At 42.9% G+C, this 22,439-nt stretch overlaps 1 protein-coding gene across 1 annotated transcript; it reads right to left on the bottom strand.

Annotated features, from left to right (window-relative positions):
- Positions 1-734: 734 nt before the first annotated feature.
- On the bottom strand, positions 735-22,216 carry nom1 (nucleolar protein with MIF4G domain 1). Its single transcript, XM_034108828.2, has 11 exons — positions 21,164-22,216; positions 20,958-21,064; positions 19,308-19,503; positions 14,236-14,559; positions 13,925-14,035; positions 13,086-13,244; positions 12,244-12,365; positions 11,597-11,729; positions 8,564-8,695; positions 3,694-3,803; positions 735-1,354 (listed from the first exon to the last, which is right to left on the bottom strand). Exons 1-11 carry the CDS (start codon positions 22,037-22,039, stop codon positions 1,177-1,179), a joined length of 2,448 nt encoding a protein of 815 aa, XP_033964719.1. The 5' UTR covers positions 22,040-22,216; the 3' UTR covers positions 735-1,176.
- Positions 22,217-22,439: the final 223 nt, after the last annotated feature.

The following is a 22,439-nucleotide window of genomic DNA, read 5'->3' on the forward strand; positions in this document are numbered from 1 at the left end:
TTAGCCTCTGGTTTTAAACCCAGTCGTCTCCACAATTTCTTGATACATTTCTAAATTTCGATTTCTTGTTCTCTACGAATCCTCCAACTTTTAACAGACTAATTCTCAAGATTAAGTCTCCTTAATGTCTCACTAGATTCCCGAGGAGAAAAGTGGTTATTCTTTACAAAATATAAAATATATTCTGCATCATTTCTCAATAAAACTCAATGCAAAAAGTGGACAACTTCCCAAAAACCTTGCGTTACATGCGGTTCATGTTTCTGGGACATCTCCTCTGGTTGACCTTGGTGTCCGATGCTTGACCTCCAGCCTCGGATTGATCCATGCCGCACCGATGGAGCTAATTAATAGGAGCAAGTATGAACTGTAACAGAGCGGCTCTGCCATGCTGACCATGCTGGAAGATGCTGATCAGCAGGGAGTGCAGACCCTGAATGGACTCGGATAACATCTGCTCCAGGCGCAGGAAGTCTTCAGTAAGTAGCTTTCATGTTGAGTAAGAGCGTAACTAGCCTAATATGTCCTCCTCCATGAGGGCGGGAGGAAAACGGTAATTAGTTCCTTTCTTTCCACAAAACTCAGCAACGCTTTAAGGAATACGTTTGATATTTATTGAAGCTTCCACTCCATATATACAAGCAGCGTTTTGGACGATGAGTTTGGGGTGAAACGGCTTTCAAATCGTCATAAACAGCCATTTAGTGCAGGATCATAAATCAAGAGGCGACATGTTCAATCAAACGGGCGAGGACTGCAGCGTCTCTGAAGCCCACTCTTTAATTCAGGGTTAGAATTATGTACAAGGAAACGACACAAGTCCTTCGTGTGTGTGTGTGTGTGTGTGTGTGTAATGTACAATCGTTTTTATTTTGAGTATGAGTAACTAGACTAACTACAAGGAAGTCCTTCTTCTGTTCCAGTCGTGCTCCTGGAGTTTCTGGTGTGTGTGAGGATGTGTGTGTGTGTGTGTGTGTGTGTGTGTGTGTGTGTGTGTGTGTGTGTGTGTATGTGTAATAGGTTTTGTTTTGAGTAAGAGTGTAACTAGACTAACTACTAGAAACGACACAAGTCCTTCTTCGGTTCCACAGTCGTGCTCCTGGAGTTGTGTGCGTGTGTGTGTGTGTGTGTGTGAGTGTGAGTGTGAGTGTGTGTGTGTGTGTGTGTGTGTGTGTGTTACAGTTTGAGCTTGACCTCCTTGGCCTCCATGGCCCTGGATGCGACCTTGGCTCTCTCCGTCAGCTCCTCTGCTTGCTCAGCTGCTCCTTGGCTCCTGAAGCTCTTCAGCAGGAAGTGGCTGATGAAGAGCTTCAAGCCTTCCCGCAGCATTCCTAGTTTGGGAATTCCTGAGATCCTGGAGGACGGGAGACAAGGGGACACATTGAAGTCAGATGTGCTCAGGGTGGGAAGCAGCGGGGTGACACCCGGGGGTTAATGGAGGTCAACAGGTAAGTCGTGCTGCATGAATAGACCATTAGGGTCTCTCCCAGACCCAGTCCAGAGGAGGACCCTCTATCTCCCAGACCCAGTCCAGAGGAGGACCCTCTATCTCCCAGACCCAGTCCAGAGGAGGACCCTCTATCTCCCATACCCAGTCCAGAGGAGGACCCTCTATCTCCCAGACCCAGTCCAGAGGAGGACCCTCTATCTCCCAGACCCAGTCCAGAGGAGGACCCTCTATCTCCCAGACCCAGTCCAGAGGAGGACCCTCTGGACTGGGTCTCTCCCAGACCCAGTCCAGAGGAGGACCCTCTATCTCCCAGACCCAGTCCAGAGGGTCCTCCTCTGGACTGGGTCTCTCCCAGACCCAGTCCAGAGGAGGACCCTCTATCTCCCAGACCCAGTCCAGAGGGTCCTCCTCTGGACTGGGTCTCTCCCAGACCCAGTCCAGAGGAGGACCCTCTATCTCCCAGACCCAGTCCAGAGGAGGACCCTCCTCTGGACTGGGTCTCTCCCAGACCCAGTCCAGAGGAGGACCCTCTATCTCCCAGACCCAGTCCAGAGGAGGACCCTCTATCTCCCAGACCCAGTCCAGAGGAGGACCCTCTATCTCCCAGACCCAGTCCAGAGGAGGACCCTCTATCTCCCAGACCCAGTCCAGAGGAGGACCCTCTATCTCCCAGACCCAGTCCAGAGGAGGACCCTCTGGTAGTCCTGTTCACTAACACCGCCGGCACAGACGTATGACCGCAGTGCTCGGTCTCAGCTCGCTCTGTTATCGTTAATTACCAAATGTTAGCATACTAAAATGCTATAATGGATGATGGGAGTTGTGTACATTGTAATTGTTTAACATCATTATGTTAGCTGTAGCTAAGCACTGTATCCTTTGCTGCATTTAGCTTTTAAGCATGCTAAAAAGCTAAATGCAGAAACTGAACTTAGTCAATCAATCAATGTTTATTTATAGCCCAATATCACAAATGTTACATTTGTCTCAGTGGACACCCTCTGTCCTCAGACCCTCTGTCCTAAGACCCTCTGTCCTCAGACTCTCTGTCCTCAGACCCTCTGTCCTTAGACCCTCTGTCCTCAGACTCTCTGTCCTCAGACCCTCTGTCCTAAGACCCTCTGTCCTCAGACTCTCTGTCCTCAGACCCTCTGTCCTAAGACCCTCTGTCCTTAGACCCTCTGTCCTCAGACCCTCTGTCCTCAGACCCTCTGTCCTCAGACCCTCTGTCCTTAGACCCTCTGTCCTCAGACTCTCTGTCCTCAGACCCTCTGTCCTAAGACCCTCTGTCCTCAGACCCTCTGTCCTCAGACCCTCTGTCCTCAGACTCTCTGTCCTCAGACCCTCTGTCCTAAGACCCTCTGTCCTCAGACCCTCTGTCCTTAGTCCCTCTGTCCTCAGACCCTCTGTCCTCAGACCCTCTGTCCTCAGACCCTCTGTCCTTAGACCCTCACGTCGTACAAGGAAACACTTCCAGAGAAACCCCACAGTTTAAGGGAACATGGGAGAAACCTCAGGGAGAGCAGCAGAGGAGGGATCCCTCTCCCAGGACGGACAGACGTGCAGTAGATGCCGTGTGTAAATTGAAACTTAGTTTAGTCCAAATATCATCATGTTAGCTTAGAGGTTACCCTAGAGGTGTTAGCCAGTAGGAGTGTTCTTCTTTAGGGCAACTTCTTTAGCATTTTCTTTCATGCTTTCATCTCAAAACCTACGAGAAGTGAAGCTTTCTTTATCGGTAATTACCAAATAGCTAAAACGGTACATATTGAACGTTGTAAACATCGCACTTGTTTGACCTCATTATGTTTGCTTAGTCTTTGCAAACATGTTAGCATGCTCAAATCTCAACTAGCAAGAGGTGCTAGCAAGGTGCAAAGACACGTCTCCTTCTTCAGTGCCACTTATTTGGCATTTTCTTACATCTCCTAACCTACGAGAAGCAAGTGCATGATAATAATATATTTTATTTATAAGCGCACTTTTCATTTGCGTAAACAAAACTCAAAGTGCTACAAAATTAAAAATTAATTTTAAAACCTAGTTAAAGGCTATTTAAAAAGATGCGTTTTTAGGCCTTTTTTGATGCATCTTATTCCCGCTTAAGCATGCTCTGAAGCCGGAATAAGATGTTGAACATGGTAATTATTCAAACGGCACCATATTAGCATTAATCTCAAATCCAAACTGAACACAGCCACCGACTCAAAGCTGTATCATCAGTAACCAACGCTGAAACTCACCTTCCAAATACGCTGACGAGCTCCTCAGGCTCCATCTCCTTCAGCAGCTTGGTGAGCAGCTGGCGCAGGAATCGCACCGTGGCTTTATCCAGCTCCCCAAACTCTATCACCTGCACACACACACACACACACACAATAGTTGACAAAACGTATATCTTTTAACACGTCCATGCTCTCTTGTTTACATCCCTGTATTGTCCTTATAACGATCCGCTGACTCAGCATTGTTTGCATAACAAACAGGTTTTGTCCCAATGTCAACAATTGTTTTATTGGGACAAATTATTTCCATTTTGCCAAAGCCTTAAAGCTATATTGGGCGGAGACAGTTCACACAGAGACACACACACACACACACACACACACACACACACACACACACACACACACACACACACACACACACACACACACACACACACACACACACACACACACACACACACACACACACACACACACACACACACACACACACACACACACACACACACACACACAATTATTTAGCATATATCAGACGGTACACGAACATCCACAAGACATTTGATGACCCTCTCCAGATCTGCATGTTTCAGATAGTTAAAGGGGAAAGGAAACACCAATTACAGTTATAATATTCCGGTAGTTTATTCATTTTACAATGGATATTGATCGTAATATTTATTGTATATGATATTACTCGCCAAAAGAAAATTAATTATCCGCCGGCCGGGTGGGGAATTCCGGGACCAGGCCGCCGCCATTAGGAGAGTCCCAAATGGTGACGTCACTGTCTGTGTTTTCGCTCCACCGGAAGTCAACGCAACGTAGCAGATATGGCAGCGATGGAGGGATTTTGCAATGAGATCGACGTTTTGAACGATGAATTTGACTATTCGTCGGGAGATTACATTGATGTGGAAGCATCTACAGTTACCAGGCATCCCATGGCCTATGCTTATGAACCGATTCGGTCGAATAGAGTGGCATACGATCCGGAATAAAATTTTTTAAAAAACACAATGCTAACAGTGAGCCTCTGAATTAGCCCCGAGCGAAAAATGCTAACCTATTACTGCACCGAAAATCACTCCTAGCTCCCTTATTACTTATCCTAGCCGCACATCCAACATATCGTTTATGATCGCAAGGAGACACAGAATCTAACGGTGCCCACCTCAACACTGAAAGATACAAACTCGCGAGGTTATCCACAAAAACGTACATCAAAAACAAGTGGCGCTAGGTACTAACATACGCCAGGCTAACGGCTTACCTTCCTCATTGTCTGGTCTAAACTGGTCTTCAATGGCATTACAACGATAAAAACGATGATGTAGTTAATCCATAGGTTAATATACAATGGGGCTGTGTCCCCTTTGAAATGTTCTGATAATCTATAAGCAATACAACTGCAATTCCGTTATCTGCTGTCCGCTCTGTGCGCTCTGGGTCCTGCAATACCATCCATTGATAGCAATACTAGCCTTTTTAGGGCTCGTCGACAGATGAGCGTGTGTATGCCAGTTTAATTAGTTGAGCTATAGAACACCCCCAATTCTCTGTTGTGCGTCATAATAATAGCTACCATTTAGTTTGGACGCGATTGCGTTAATTAATAAGGTCACACTGTGTCAGTAAATACATGTGTGAGCTAGTAATCTGGTAGTGCTGCGATATGTACCTCTCTCTCGGCAGCTGAAGCAACTCGTTTGGTGGCTCGAACTTCACGTTTGTTGACACTGTCATTGTCTTGCGCGGCCGACGTGCTGGGACGGTCGGTGTTCCCGACTGCATACGTTGAGAAATCGAATATTGTGGGAACAGATCCTGGCTTCAAATCCAATGTTTTGTATTGAACTAGGCATCCAGACTGGACTTTGAGCAGCTTCTCATCCTTTAGTGGCAGCCTATGGAAATGTACTTCTTCCTTCTTCGTATAAAATCCATTTGTGCAGCCTGGGGCAATACAATAAACTCCTGACGACGACCGTTTTCTTGTAATGTAAACTACTGGTGCATTGCACGCCATGTTGTTTGTTATTGAGCTTTGGCCCAGGAAGCCAGTCAGTGACGTCACTGGAAAAGTCCCGGAGCAATGGAAGCGCCCATGGTCATTAGGCACGTATTTCAAAAAGTAAATTCGCGTATCTCGATCGTTTACATTGGAAATAGACTAGATAAATACATTTCCTAATGGTAATATTGTCGCATGGAAAGCAGTTTGAAAAGTGTTTCCATTTCCCTTTAAGGAAAGGGCCCATACTTTCTCCTATCATATATACAAAATAAATAAAAAAACATGTCCATGAAGTGTTTTGCTCCAAATACCAAACAGATCACCCATTTTATTTCACTTCCTGTTTCAAAAGTGCTGATTTGGGTATAAAGCTTTAACAAAAAAGAGAGGCGGAGATTCTGCCGTGATGAAATGCCATATCATGGATTATCAAGAATCTGAAACAGTCTGGAGCTCAAAGGCTTTCTCTCTTGCCGGTTACACCACAAGGTGAGTTCCTTTCTACTTCCTGCTTCTTCACACACATGCTCTCCAGCACAGGTTAGCTCTGAGTGCTAGCGATGCTAACGTAAACACCGACCATATTACGTCCAGAACAGTCGGGCCTTGTTTCTGACAGCAACGTTTCTGATTGGGCCGTGGGTCCACATTTCAGATGTTACGTCATATCGGACGCAAATCTGGATCAGCTCCGTTGTTCCCCGTTTTTAGAGATTTGGGTACGGAGGAAAAGAGAGGGTTTTATTTTCTGACGCTGCGTGAGTTCCCCGACACACCGGGGACACATGTTGATGGAGAGAAGACATTTTGCATGATAGGTCCCCTTTAAACTGTGACCTTAAAAAAACTCACCTCTTCAATCTGGCTTTTAGTGTGTGATTGTTGTATTGCTTGATTTTAAAATGTGACTTTATTTATTTGTTGTTCTTTTCTTTATCTCTGTAAAGCAACTTTGAGCATCTGTAAAAGCGCTTACAAAATAAATCTAGTATTATTATTATTGAGACACATGCAGACTGTTCTAATAATACAAGTGATAAAGTAACTACTGAAACAGGATATCACAGTAAGAAGTTGTGCATTTGTATGAACATGTTAAATATGTTTACACAGGGTGTCTGCAGGAATCCTGAAGTCACATGGAAGACCCTTTAAGACCTCATCGCCACTTTGAGTTCTAACCGATTACCTTGGCGACACACTTTACCTCGCATTGACTATATATGTATTGATTGTCCTTCCTCCTTATCTTCCAACCATTTGCGGTATTTTTGTAACTTTAAGTATTTTTGGAATTTACGGTATATTTGGAACTTTAAGTATATTTGGAACTTTAAGTATATTTGGAACTTTAAGTATTTTTGGAACTTTAAGTATATTTGGAACTTTAAGTATTTTTGGAACTTTAAGTATTTTTGGAATTTACGGTATATTTGGAACTTTAAGTATTTTTGGAATTTACGGTATATTTGGAACTTTAAGTATTTTTGGAACTTTAAGTATATTTGGAACTTTAAGTATTTTTGGAACTTTAAGTATTTTTGGAATTTACGGTATATTTGGAACTTTAAGTATTTTTGGAATTTACGGTATATTTGGAACTTTAAGTATTTTCGGAACTTTAAGTATATTTGGAACTTTAAGTATTTTTGGAATTTACGGTATATTTGGAACTTTAAGTATTTTTGGAACTTTAAGTATATTTGGAACTTTAAGTATTTTTGGAACTTTAAGTATTTTTGGAATTTACGGTATATTTGGAACTTTAAGTATTTTTGGAACTTTAAGTATTTTTGGAATTTACGGTATATTTGGAACTTTAAGTATTTTCGGAACTTTAAGTATATTTGGAATTTACGGTATATTTGGAACTTTAAGTATTTTTGGAATTTACGGTATATTTGGAACTTTAAGTATTTTCGGAACTTTAAGTATATTTGGAACTTTAAGTATTTTTGGAATTTACGGTATATTTGGAACTTTAAGTATTTTTGGAACTTTAAGTATTTTTGGAACTTTAAGTATATTTGGAACTTTAAGTATTTTTGGAACTTTAAGTATTTTTGGAATTTACGGTATATTTGGAACTTTAAGTATTTTTGGAACTTTAAGTATTTTTGGAATTTACGGTATATTTGGAACTTTAAGTATATTTGGAACTTTAAGTATTTTTGGAACTTTAAGTATTTTTGGAATTTACGGTATATTTGGAACTTTAAGTATTTTTGGAACTTTAAGTATATTTGGAACTTTAAGTATTTTTGGAATTTACGGTATTTTTGGAACTTTGGACCCTTTCCATACACTTCAAGACCTCATCGCCACTTGGAGTTCTAACCGGTTACCATGACGACACTGTACCTCACATTGACTATACACAGTATTGATTGTCCTTCCTCCTTATCTTCCAACCATTTGGACGCAGACTTGCATTTCCCCATAACGATGTTGCTTAGCAACCGGCGTAAACGGTTATCAAGCAGTGAGCGAGCGATGTCCTGTTCAGATGACGTCAAACCCAACGGGATGCCATCAATAAACTCCACAGAATCTCACGACACACCTACGCCATGATTACATTCAGGCAGACTGCAGAACACAACCTCTTTGGACCATTTAGATACTTATTAATAGCCTTAATTTTTACGAAATTGATTTATCAACTTTTAATACTTCTTAAGACCCCGCGGACCCCCTGATACATTTCTCCATTAAAAAGTGCCATCATGCGTGTTCTGTTCTCTCTTCCGGATGTTGTGTTCTTTTGGGTAAACAAACCTCCATGGTTGACATCTCGAAACACACAGGTTTAGTTCATTTACACACGCACAACAAATATATAAAATGTCCACAGGACTTGTCCCTTACTTTGAGAATGGAGAGCGAGAGGCACTTCTTCTGCAGGAAGTGAGAGACCAGCTGCACCAGGTTGGAGAAAGTGCTGCTGGGAAGACTGGACAGATCTCTGAACTTATCCCACAGGCTGAACTGGAACGTCATCTATCGAGTAAAGGGAATACAGTTGAGAGATGGGTAGATGTTGGACATAGAGGGCAGCGTATAAAGACAGAGTGAAACGAGGGGAAGCTTTCAACACAAGGCAATTCAAAGGGCTTCACTAACATGAAAGACATTAAGAAACAGTGCAGCAGAAACTTTATAAAATGGCATTTAAAAACAGTCAAAGATAATAAAAACATGAATAACAAAAAGGAACATGAATAAAAGTTACAGTGGAACGTCATCTTGGAGAATGAGATACTATAAGAACTACTTTGGGAAATGTTTGCGTCGCAGCAGCATAATAAAACAAGGCATTTTACATTAGAGAAATTAAAAGACTAGAAATAAACAATCCAACATAGCATGGTGTGGGGTCGGCCTGGGCACGCACACAAACTCCCAGCCAGACTGCGGGTGTCGGGCTGGGTTTCGCTCTGTCTCGCAGACGGCCACTGGGCTCACAGGGGGGGGGGGGCGGAGCTCCAATAAGCCGTGTAGGACAGAGAGTGAATACACAGACTTTACAGAGACGCTGTGAGAAACATTGAACAATGTAAATCTATTCTAGTCGACCTCAACGATGGAACTATGATCAGTAGAAAAGGCCACGACACGGGACCTTTAAGGACTTTCATTTTTGTAAAGCACTTTGAATTGTCTTGTGTTGAAAAGTGCTATTTAAATAAACTTGCCTTTATCCGTTTTATTTGTTCCATGTCCTATATATATTAGGGGTGTAACGGTTCACAAACATTTCGGTTCGGTACGTACCTCGGTTTTTTGGTCACGGTTCGGTTCGGTACAGCAGAATTTTTTTTCACAAAACAAAACATATATATATTTTATTATTATTATTAAACAGTGAATAATGTATTCACTCAAATAAATACAAAATATAATAAAATAAACATTAAGGTGCAGCTTTTCGATGAACTGAAATAATCTGTATCTGAACTGAAATGTACCTAAGCAGCCAGTTTGACATTAGGACTTGCTTGTCATTGTATTCTCATGTTGTTTAAAGAAAAATGAACTTTTCCACATTGCTTGCCGAAAGGGCAGATCTGCTGGCACTAGCAATGTCTCCTGCCGTGGAGAACACCCTCTCTAGGGACAGAGGCAGCAGATACAGCCAGGTAGCGCTTTGCTACCATGGCAACATAAGGATATTTGGCGTTTGTAATAGCTTTGGCTCGGTCTGAAGTCTCTGCGAGTGGTGGAGGCTTAAATGCTAGTGGGAGTTGGGTTTGACCTTCAGTCTTTTGGTACCGGTGATATTCACGTTCGGGTGATGCCTTTTCAAATGAGTGTAAAAGCTTGATGTATTGCCAGCCGCGTAACCAATGTTAGTTGAACAATGCCGACAAACAGCTTTGGTTCGGTCCACCTGTCTTTGTCCGTCATCCTTGTACGTAACTGCGAAACCAAAATGTTCCCAAACGGGAGACTTCAATGATGCTGGAGGATTTTCCAGCTCAACTTTATCTGCGTTCGCCATTAATTTTCGACAGTTCCTCAAATTACTGACTACGACGCAGCACCTCAGATTACTTCCAAGAAGTTGTTCACGTTCTCCATTTTTTTACGTTTAACGTTATATTCGTTCGGTACATTCGGTACACACGTGTACCGAACCGAAGGGCCCGGACCGAATAATTTCGGTACGGGTACGTGTACCGTTACACCCCTAATATATATATATATATATATTCATGTTTCAGTGTTGGAGGAGCCTGGGACTTCATACCAAAAACGACACTGTAGCTGCTGAGCCAATGCCCATACAGCCTTGAAGCTTGAAACACATGAGCAGTTAGTGGCCCTCTCCTGCAGACCCAGCTCACATGTGAAAAACAAACGTCCCCAGCAGCTCTTTGATGAAGACAATGCTCATCCGTCTCTGATATGAACCTGGTTTACCTGCAGCTCAGCAGGAGAGGCTTTCCCTTCCTCCCTCCATTGTTTGAAGACTGAGTTAGAGTCAAATAATAAGAGGAGGAGCACAGAGGGTCACACACAGTTTAACAGAGTGGGTGGTCACCAGAGGTGGGAAGTACAAATACTGTGTTGCTGTACTTAAGTACTTCTTACATGTTGAACACAAATACCTGTACTTTCTACTTCTCACATGTTGAACACAAATACCTGTACTTTCTACTTCTTACATGTTGAACACAAATACCTGTACTTTCTACTTCTCTCATGTTGAACTCAAATACCTGTACTTTCTACTTCTCACATGTTGAACTCAAATACCTGTACTTTCTACTTCTCACATGTTGAACTCAAATACCTGTACTTTCTACTTCTTACATGTTGAACTCAAATACCTGTACTTTCTACTTCTCACATGTTGAACTCAAATACCTGTACTTTCTACTTCTCACATGTTGAACTCAAATATCTGTACTTTCTACTTCTCTCATGTTGAACTCAAATACCTGTACTTTCTACTTCTCACATGTTGAACTCAAATACCTGTACTTTCTACTTCTTACATGTTGAACTCAAATACCTGTACTTTCTACTTCTCACATGTTGAACTCAAATACCTGTACTTTCTACTTCTCACATGTTGAACACAAATACCTGTACTTTCTACTTCTTACATGTTGAACTCAAATACCTGTACTTTCTACTTCTTACATGTTGAACTCAAATACCTGTACTTTCTACTTCTTACATGTTGAACTCAAATACCTGTACTTTCTACTTCTTACATGTTGAACTCAAATACCTGTACTTTCTACTTCTCACATGTTGAACCCAAATACCTGTACTTTTTACTGAAGCACACTTCAAAGCCCATACTTCTTTACTTTTTATCTGAGTTTGTGAAAGGTATGTTTGTTATCTTCCTCAGAGGTAATTATCGGGGTTTCAGCATCTCTTAAATACCTGGAATCGTCGGTCGTGAGAGCAGAATTTCTCTCCCAGCACGGCGTAATAACCGTTGAATGTTTTCTCCTGCAGACAGCAGTCCATCAGCACGTTAACGATCTCTCTCTCCTGCTTGTCCTTCAGACCCATCCTAACACAGACAGACAGACGGGCTTTAAAACAAGCATCTCGTACAGTGTTCATTTCCTCAACGAAAACTTTGACGAAAAATGTTCGTCAACGAACTTTTTTACACGACTAAGACGAGCTAAAAATAGATTTTTGACTATAAAAATTATGATGAGACCAGACGGGACTAAGGTGTTAATGGTGGACTGTCGGACATTCAAAATGCAGGATATTTCCCCCCAATTGTCCGTCAAAATGCATCCCTGTTATTGGTTGAATTAGCTGGGATTCTGCACACGTCACTACACAAGCAAAGACACTTGATACCGTCACCTTGATTCCAATTCCAGATACCTGTATTTGCCCAAATGAATTAGTTTAAAGAGAGAAAACATTTGGACTAAAACATCGACTAAAACGTTTTGAGTCGGATAAAAAGGACTAAAATGTAACTAATACAAATAACCATTTCCATCTAAAGACTAAATCTGAAATAGCTGCCGAAATGAACCCCTGGCAGAGAAGGGATGGCAGACCTGATCAGTTTCTCAAAAGCATCCATGAAGTCCTCGCTGGTCATCACCACGCAGAAGATGTTCCTCCGGACTTCAGTGTTCATCCTCTGTTTCCTCGCCAGATCCAAGACTTTAGCGCTGAACTGAAACGGGAACAAAGACACTTAAAAAAGCTCAATCAAATGCAAGGCTTTAGTGTCCTGTACAGTGTCGTTATGGCAATGAAACACATCTCCAATAAAGCAACATGAGTATATATAGGACATAAAACTAATTCACCAAATAAACCGTGTCTTTTACATAATAATAATATATGCAAAAATGTCACAAATTGGGATGAATAAAGTACTTCTTATCTTATAATTATGTGTCCCTGGTGTGTGACAGAATAATCAACCCTCTCATCAAGACTCTCTTAAAGGTCCCATGTCATGCTTTTCTGGTTGTTATCCGCGGACTTCCACACACACACAATTCTGGTGAATAATAAAGTAGTTTAATGAAAAATGAGACACACACACACACACACACACACACACACACACACACACACACACACACACACACACACACACACACACACACACACACACACACACACACACACACACACACACACACACACACACACACACACACACACACACACACACACACACACACACACACACACACACACACACACACACACACACACACACACACACACACACACCCTAATTCTCCCCCTAAACTGCAATTCAAGATTTAGTGGAAATCTTGTCGCGTAAAGTTTTCTCTGTGGGTTTTTTGGATTAGCGTTTAATTAGCAACGTTCTCCTTTCATTGGTCTGGTTTGGATGCGTGTCGTGTGCTTCCTGTACCTTTCCTTCACTCTCTTTGGAGGCGTTTTGCTCTCCGATCATCGGCGCACCGCTCCACGAGGACCCGACGATCCACCATCGCCCGATCTGATCTGCTGCCAGGAGATTATCCAGAGAGACTCTCAGCTTCATGTCACTGCCTCCTGCTCGGCGCTGCACCTGGAGGAACACGAACAAACCAAGATATTTAGGATCAGAGATGGTTTGATTTCCTCCAATATGTCGGGCCTAGAACATCCGACATATTTCTGACAGTTCTTCCTAGGCCAAGGAATGATGGCTGAGCTCTATAGGGATGACTTTATGTATTATTTTGTTCATTTCTTGTTTTCTGGGCATGTATGTATGTTTATATATTTATTTTATTTGTTTCATCATGTTTGTGACTCCTATATATATATATATATTCTTTTTTTAAATGTAACAGGAATCTGATTTGAGGTCGAGGGAAAATGTTAGACTTGGGTGTGTAAAAGTGGTGCTCTGGCTCCCCCTGGTGGTCAGAAGTTAGTATGACAATAACATTGAAAAAACACAAAAGCCATGTTTAGTATCATATACGCTGCAGAAGAAGTACTCACATCTACTCCCGCTACTGATATCTTAACCTATATTTATATTTCAATGTTTATTCATAAGTGGTTTATATTTTGTATGAGCTAATAATCTGAATATGCAAAGTAAATGGGATGTCCGATTAAATGAAGGGGAGTAGAAATCGGCCGAGTAGAAGCGCAAAGTAGCAGGAAATGCGAGGAGTTTTTACTAATGTAGTGAAATGAGGATATGTTACATTTAGATATAGTGATGTTGTAATTATTAAATACTAAATGACCCACCAGAGTCCTCTGCAGCTTCCTCAGTTTCTCCATGGGTTCAGGATCGTATCCGGGGATTTTCCTCATGTCGTTGTTCTTCAGAGCGAGCATGGTCTCCAGCATGAAGCGCACCTATAGGGCAAAAATCAATACATGCATATCAACTTATGAGATAAGCTAGATTGTCTTCTCTAGTAAGTGGCTTGCTAAAAAATCCTCATCACATAATGGATACACGCTTTAATTGACATACTCATCTCAGAACTGTCAATCCTATCCCCCCACAAAGCAGCATAGGGCCTCTTTAAAGTACAAAGTGTTGTGGTTGTTACCCTGGTCTGATCCTGGAACTTTGTCCCCACGTCGACAGCTTTTCTCTGTCCCTCACAGATGAGCTCTTTGAGGGCCAGAGCGTCGTCTTTCCTCAGAGCGAAGCCGACGTTCCTCAGCACGAGAAGAACCAGCTCGATGTCCTTCTCCCTGAAGTCTCCAACCAGGTGTTTGAGGATGTCGAAAACGAGCACCGAGTGAACCACCTGGAAGTTGTACAGGTGGCAGATGATGGAGATCAGGTTGTCGCATTCCTTGGTTTCCGAAGGGTTCTTGTACACTTCGTCAAACTGTCGAACGACCGTCTCCAGGAAGTGAGCTCCGACCTGGGAATAATCAGAAGGGAAGAATACAAAACATCAGGTGTGTGAGCCTTATTTAGGTGTGGTCTAAAGTAAAGAAATACAATTATTCCATGATTGTTGTTGTTGAGCAGTGGCTTTACTTAATCCCCAGATTCAAGAAATTGAGTTAGCGTTCAACTCATAACTGGAGAGTATTAGAAAACTACAAAATAAGTCAACACTTTTCAAACCTTTCCTTACATCATCTCAAACATGTGTGTTGTGACAAATGTTAATTTTGTACATCTATTTTTTAATTTAGTTTTAGTCATACTTAGTCACATTCATCCTGTTTTTGTTTAGTCAAGATGTAGTCGACTAAAAGTCTGAGCATTTTAGTCTTATTTTAGTCAAAGAAAACGAACTATTTTATAACGCGTTTCCACTGCAGCGGGGAGCTCGCTTTAAGCGTGCGGGGCCCGTTTTTGGTTTCCACTTGGCCTAGTTTTGGCCCGGGGCGACTTTTTCACCTTTTTTCTGGCCCGACTAAATCGTGGTTCTCGGGCCAGGAACAACCGGGCTGAGGATGCTAAGCTAGAGAGAATCGCTGGCAAGGGGGCTACAACTACAACAAGATGAACATATTTGACCGTGATGTAATTGTAATCCACGTTTCTAAATGATGCCGAAGTAACAACATACTGATACCGGTTAGTAAAACCATGAGTTAACTGCTTTGAGTCTGCAGACAGACGGCAGAGAAAACCCTTTTAAAATGCGTGTTTTCTAAATGTAGCTTGGCTAAGCTAACGCTATATATGCTCCGACCGTCCACACTCACAGCAACGGCCTACAGACATAAATACACCAGCGACTGTATTCTCCATGACACAGGCAGTCTGTGGTTTGGACTGGTTTCACTTCTGTCTAGTTTCTGAACAGATCTGAGGAGCTGTGAGCTCTGAGGCTAACAGCTAACGGCTGTGTTGGTTTTTTGGGGCTCTCATTGAAGATGACGTCACGGCTCCGCCTACACTGCGTTGCTATAGTAACTGCCCCAGTTCCTAAACTGTAATGGAAGCGCAGCATAAAGTGAGCCGGGCCTAACAAGGCCTAACTAAACCGAGCGAGGCCTGCGGTGGAGACGCGCCATGAGTCAATGAAAACTGTCGAGACTGTTTTAGTCATCAGATTATATCGTTAGATCCGAGTCTCCCTGACAGTTCATATCGTGCCACTGCCCGGTGTTATTCAAATGTGCCGCCGCGCTGGGAGAAAAACTGACTATCAGGTGTAACGTTATCTTTGATAATATTTCGTCTCCTCCAACGAAAGTAAAGAGAGATTTTGGCAAAGTCTTTATTTAGTAAACTACATTTTCGTCTCGTCATCGTCTCGTTTTAGTCATGGAGAAAAAGGTCGTTGACGAACACATTCCGTCATAGTTTTAGTCGACGAAATGAACACTCGTTGTGACCGCCTCGACTGAATTCAATGCGACTAATTACCCTGTTTCAGGGCTTTGAACACGACGAGGCAAGCCGAGGTGTAAGATATCACTTTCCAATTGATTAAAGAGCACCATGTAGCAGTGTAGGAATCAGATAATCCCTTTGAGGCGTCTAGTGAATAACCCAGGAGGACATGTCGGCTCTCAGGTCAGTGGTTAGTCACCAATCCTCTCACACACGCTACTTGATACCCGAGGGATCTGCAGTCAGATCTGAGAGACATCGGGACACAAACAATATGACGGCTTAAGAACCAGTTGCTGCAAATAATTGAGGAAAGCTTAAAGAAATGTGTAAATCCATTTAGTGTCTCTACCGGGACATGTCTCCATGCTTTAATGTTCAAAAAGCTCTTTATTTTATTTTATTTATTAACACATGTTGATGTAGGAGAGACATGGAGAAGAGGGGACACATGTTGATGTAGAAGAGACATGGAGAAGATGGGACACATGTTGATGTAGAAGAGACATGGAGAAGAGGGGACACATGTTGATGTAGAAGAGACATGGAGAAGAGGGGACACATATTGATGTAGAAGAGACATGGAGAAGAGGGGACACATGTTGATGTAGAAGAGACATGGAGAAGAGGGGACACATGTTGATGTAGAAGAGACATAGAGAAGAGGGGACACATGTTGATGTAGAAGAGACATGAAGAAGAGGGGACACATGTTGATGTAGAAGAGACATGAAGAAGAGGGGACACGTGTTGATGTAGAAGAGACATGAAGAAGAGGGGACACATGTTGATGTAGAAGAGACATGAAGAAGAGGGGACACATGTTGATGTAGAAGAGACACGAAGAAGAGGGGACACATGTTGATGTAGAAGAGACATGAAGAAGAGGGGACACATGTTGATGTAGAAGAGACACGAAGAAGAGGGGACACATGTTGATGTAGAAGAGACATGAAGAAGAGGGGACACATGTTGATGTAGAAGAGACATGGACAAGAGGGGACACATGTTGATGTGGAAGAGACATGATGAAGAGGGGACACATGTTGATGTAGAAGAGACATGGAGAAGAGGGGACACATGTTGATGTAGAAGAGACATGAAGAAGAGGGGACACATGTTGATGTAGAAGAGACATGGAGAAGAGGGGACACATGTTGATGTAGAAGAGACATGAAGAAGAGGGGACACATGTTGATGTAGAAGAGACATGAAGAAGAGGGGACACATGGTGATGTAGAAGAGACACGAAGAAGAGGGGACACATGTTGATGTAGAAGAGACATGAAGAAGAGGGGACATATGTTGATGTAGAAGAGACATGAAGAATAGGGGACACATGTTGATGTAGAAGAGACATGAAGAAGAGGGGACACATGTTGATGTAGAAGAGACATGGACAAGAGGGGACACATGTTGATGTGGAAGAGACATGGAGAAGAGGGGACACATGTTGATGTAGAAGAGACATGAAGAAGAGGGGACACATGTTGATGTAGAAGAGACATGATGAAGAGGGGACACATGTTGATGTAGAAGAGACATGGAGAAGAGGGGACACATGTTGATGTAGAAGAGGGGACACATGTTTATGTGGAAGAGACATGAAGAAGAGGGGACACATGTTGATGTAGAAGAGACATGAAGAAGAGGGGACACATGTTGATGTAGAAGAGACATGGAGAAGAGGGGACACATGTTGATGTAGGAGAGACATGAAGAAGAGGGGACACGTGTTGATGTAGGAGAGACATGAAGAAGAGGGGACACGTGTTGATGTAGGAGAGACATGAGGAAGAGGGGACACGTGTTGATGTAGGAGAGACATGAAGAAGAGGGGACACGTGTTGATGTAGGAGAGACATGAAGAAGAGGGGACACGTGTTGATGTAGAAGAGACATGAAGAAGAGGGGACACATGTTGATGTAGAAGAGACGTGAAGAAGAGGACACACATGTTGATGTAGAAGAGACATGAAGAAGAGGGGACACATGTTGATGTAGAAGAGACATGGAGAAGAGGGGACACATGTTGATGTAGAAGAGACATGGAGAAGAGGGGACACATGTTGATGTAGAAGAGACATGAAGAAGAGGGGACACGTGTTGATGTAGGAGAGATATGAAGAAGAGGGGACACGTGTTGATGTAGAAGAGACATGAAGAAGAGGGGACACATGTTGATGTAGGAGAGACATGAAGAAGAGGGGACACGTGTTGATGTAGAAGAGACATGAAGAAGAGGGGACACATGTTGATGTAGAAGAGACATGAAGAAGAGGGGACACGTGTTGATGTAGAAGAGACATGAAGAAGAGGACACGTGTTGATGTAGAAGAGACATGAAGAAGAGGACACGTGTTGATGTAGAAGAGACATGAAGAAGAGGGGACACGTGTTGATGTAGAAGAGACATGAAGAAGAGGGGACACGTGTTGATGTAGAAGAGACATGAAGAAGAGGGGACACATGTTGATGTAGAAGAGACATGGAGAAGAGGGGACACATGTTGATGTAGAAGAGACATGAAGAAGAGGGGACACATGTTGATGTAGAAGAGACATGAAGAAGAGGGGACACATGTTGATGTAGAAGAGACATGGAGAAGAGGGGACACATGTTGATGTAGAAGAGACATGAAGAAGAGGGGACACATGTTGATGTAGAAGAGACATGAAGAAGAGGGGACACATGTTGATGAAGAAGAGACATGAAGAAGAGGGGACACATGTTGATGTAGAAGAGACATGAAGAAGAGGGGACACATGTTGATGTAGAAGAGACATGAAGAAGAGGGGACACATGTTGATGTAGAAGAGAGATGGAGAAGAGGGACACATGTTGATGTAGAAGAGACATGGAGAAGAGGGGACACATGTTGATGTAGAAGAGACATGAAGAAGAGGGGACACATGTTGATGTAGAAGAGACATGGAGAAGAGGGGACACATGTTGATGTAGAAGAGACATGAAGAAGAGGGGACACATGTTGATGTAGAAGAGACATGGAGAAGAGGGGACACATGTTGATGTAGAAGAGACATGAAGAAGAGGGGACACATGTTGATGTAGAAGAGACATGAAGAAGAGGGGACACATGTTGATGTAGAAGAGAGATGGAGAAGAGGGACACATGTTGATGTAGAAGAGACATGGAGAAGAGGGGACACATGTTGATGTAGAAGAGACATGAAGAAGAGGGGACACATGTTGATGTAGAAGAGAGATGGAGAAGAGGGGACACATGGTGATGTAGAAGAGAGATGGAGAAGTGGATCTTGCAGAATAGGTGTCCTTTAGAGGCTGCTCGTTTACCTCCAGGCCGACGGCGTGGTGCAGGATGCTGATCAGCAGCACGTGCTCCATCAGCAGGCGGTCGGGCATCAGAGCGGAGGAGACGCAGGCGGACAGCAGGACCTCCGTCAGCATGTCGGTCATGTCCTTCCTGCTGCTGCTCATGTACAGCTCCTCCAGCTGCCCGCTGATCCACGCCATGTTGGGCTCACTCAGCCTGAAGGAGGCAGGAAACAGATCAGTGACTGGTTTCCTTTCAAAGAGTTTCACTTCCACATCTGACAGAGAAAGCTCAGGTATCCTTGCGACCTCCTCGACTTAGTTTTAGTGCATTAGTATCGATTGTTTCAAGACATGCATAAAGACACAACACATCATCGTCAGCTCTACAACATGTCTGCTTGAATCCTTATTCTATAACACATGGGTGTGAGCAAGCTCTCTGATTGGTCAATAGGCGTGTTTGATTCCACGATCAAACAACGGTCAAATAGAACGTGCCTTTTCACAACAAGTCAGTATCCCTCCGCGTCTGAGACAAACGGTATACCGTTGGGCCTTTTCGAACTGGAACAAGAAAGCAGCGGAGAAGTAGTGGTTTCCATAAATCATGTCTGTTAGCGAGTCATCGCTTCGCAGCTACTGGGCTCCATCTCTGGACAACAGAAAGATGTGGAGCAACGCGCTCTTTGCCGGTCCGGGACACGCCATGAAACGGCCACTGGAGGAAAGCTCTTCCGATAACGTACCCGTGAACACCACGGCACCACCTGCACACAAGTCTGGCATGGAGTTCATGGAGAGCTGTTTCAAAAATGGCACTTTTAATGGCAGCATGAACATCCACCTTCATTCTGAAGCCAAAATGTTAAATATGTAAATAAATAAATAAATAGCCTAATTCAAGAATTGTTGTCAATAAATTGTTTTCAATAAATTGGTTAATAATATATTATTTACTATAATTATATCAATAACTGTAAGGGGGGAAGCAGGAGTGTTCGATTGATCGGCTAGCGTTACCAAGGGAACTACTTTCTGACGGAGATTAACTCAAGCAGAAAGCGTAGGTTTGAGAGCCCACATTATGAAATTATTTTACGATATTGTTGATTACAATGATAGTTTGTGTTATAGAATCGCAATAATACACTTGAGGCCGTTCTTGAACGTCATTATTGGTACGACAGTACTGCGGCAGGACCGAGGCGCTTGCCTCGATCATACAATCGTGTATGATTGCTTATTAAAGAAGAACCAATATGTTCAATTTCATTTCTAAATCATGCCGCAATCTGCAGGTTCGATATGTTCAGAAGAGCCTCCGTTTAACTAATGTCTTCATGCAGAAGGATGCATGTCTCCCAACGATGCACCAGAAGGACCTTCAGGCAGAAGAAGGGGCAGCGTTTTGATATGGAGTGCATTCCTAGGCAGACAATTTAATGCCTGAGCATCGACTGAGCGCAGAGCCATGTTCTGCTCAACATGTGAACCCAGTGCATTCAGAATCACATTGAGATACACTTCAATAAGTCCGTTCTCTCTCTCTCTCTCTCTCTCTCTCTCTCTCTCTCTCTCTCTCTCTCTCTCTCTCTCTCTCTCTCTCTCTCTCTCTCTCTCTCTCTCTCTCTCTCTCTCTCTCTCTCTCTCTCTCTCTCTACCAGGTACCTGTTCACGAGTCCTTTCACGGTCCTCTTCATTTTCTCCAGCTCTGCTCGGCGTTTATCGTCTCCAGCGTTCCTCAGGTGAGGCGGGACGTATTTACCTGAAGTCACCTGAACACGAAAAGATTAAAACTCCATTACCCAGCATGCAACATTCAAAGATTTTATTGTCATCAATACTATGATAGAAATAAAGGAGAGTATTCTCACGATTTCAGGCGTCTTCACTTCAGGAGTGACTGCTTCATCTTCCTCGGCTTTATCTTCATCGTCAGCTGCTTCTTCCTCCATTTCCTCCTCTTCCTCAACCACTTCATCTTCCTCACTCTCATCCTCTATTGATCCCATATCTTCATCACTCTCTTCTTCCTCCTCCTCATCTCCATCCTCCTCATCTCCATCTTCTTCTTCCTCCTCCTCCTCCTCTCCATCTTTTCCCTCCTCTTCAGAGTCACTTTGTTCAAGCTTTTCAAAATTGTTCTTCGCCATTTCCATGTCCTCGTCTTCGTCGTACATCCCTTCAGCGTTGGATCCAGAGTCCAATATTCCCAGGATGTAGTCCAGACCATCGGTGACGAAGGACTGAGGAAGACTCTTCTTGTTCTTCCTCTTGTTTAACCCCAGGCATTTCTCCAGTTTCTTGATCTCTCGGTCTTCCTGTTCGTTCGCCTCCAAAAGAGCTATTTTTCTGGACTCCTGAAGCTTGTTGACTTTCTTTGAAGGTTTCTTAGATTTGTTTGGTTTCTCTGTAGCTTCACTTGTTGACACTTCTTCTTCGTCTACTTTAGGTTTCTTCTTCTTCTTCAGCCTCTTCTTCTTGGTGTGTTTCTCTAGCTCTTCATTGGGGGGTTCGATGAGGGTCTTGTTCCCCTCGTAGTAGTTTTTCATTTTGGCTTTTTTAAACTTTCGCGTCTCTTTACGCATATCTTTCCTGCTTTTCTTTTTCACAAATCTCAAGCCATGGTCATTCTCTCCATCGTCTTCCCCTGCATTTTTTTTAATAAACTCATCCACTGCCACCAGACACTTCTCCAACACTTCATTCCCCTTCTTCTTGTTGGTGTTTTGCTTCCATTTACCCTTCATTTCTGCACATTAAACTACACTTCTTTCAAATGTGGATTAGATAAAAAGCCTTGTAATGAACTACAGGTGATTTAAAACCACCTACAGGTGTAGATTACAGCTTAAAAAGCTATTTAAAACAGGTAAATACCTCAGAAAACAGGAACATGTGGACACGCCGGGGACCTGTCTTCTTCGTTGGTGGAGGGAGCGTAGCCTGTTGATGACGTACTTTATTTTGGGGGCGTTTAAAAAGAAAAAACGTTTACTTTATTAATCAAGAGTCATTTACACATTTACATGTTGTCTACATATTGATTTTTATATATAAAGATGTATTTAAAAATTAATTAAAAAAGAAAAATATCCGTGCTTCTTCTTCGTTGGTCGAGGGAGGGTAGCCTGCTGATGACGCAATTTA

Source organism: Pseudochaenichthys georgianus, chromosome 20 (assembly GCF_902827115.2).
Source record: "Pseudochaenichthys georgianus chromosome 20, fPseGeo1.2, whole genome shotgun sequence".
Classification (NCBI taxonomy): Eukaryota; Metazoa; Chordata; class Actinopteri; order Perciformes; family Channichthyidae; genus Pseudochaenichthys; species Pseudochaenichthys georgianus.

Bases quoted from the DNA above. Each gene is read 5' to 3' on its own strand.
- nom1 (XM_034108828.2), bottom strand. From the start codon at position 22,039: ATGAAGGGTAAATGGAAGCAAAACACCAACAAGAAGAAGGGGAATGAA. The intron at 19,504-20,957 runs GTACCTGGTAGA...TGCCTCCTTCAG, and splicing joins GTGAAAGGACTCGTGAACAG to GCTGAGTGAGCCCAACATGG. The intron at 14,036-14,235 runs GTAACAACCACA...TTTGCCCTATAG, and splicing joins AGTTCCAGGATCAGACCAGG to GTGCGCTTCATGCTGGAGAC.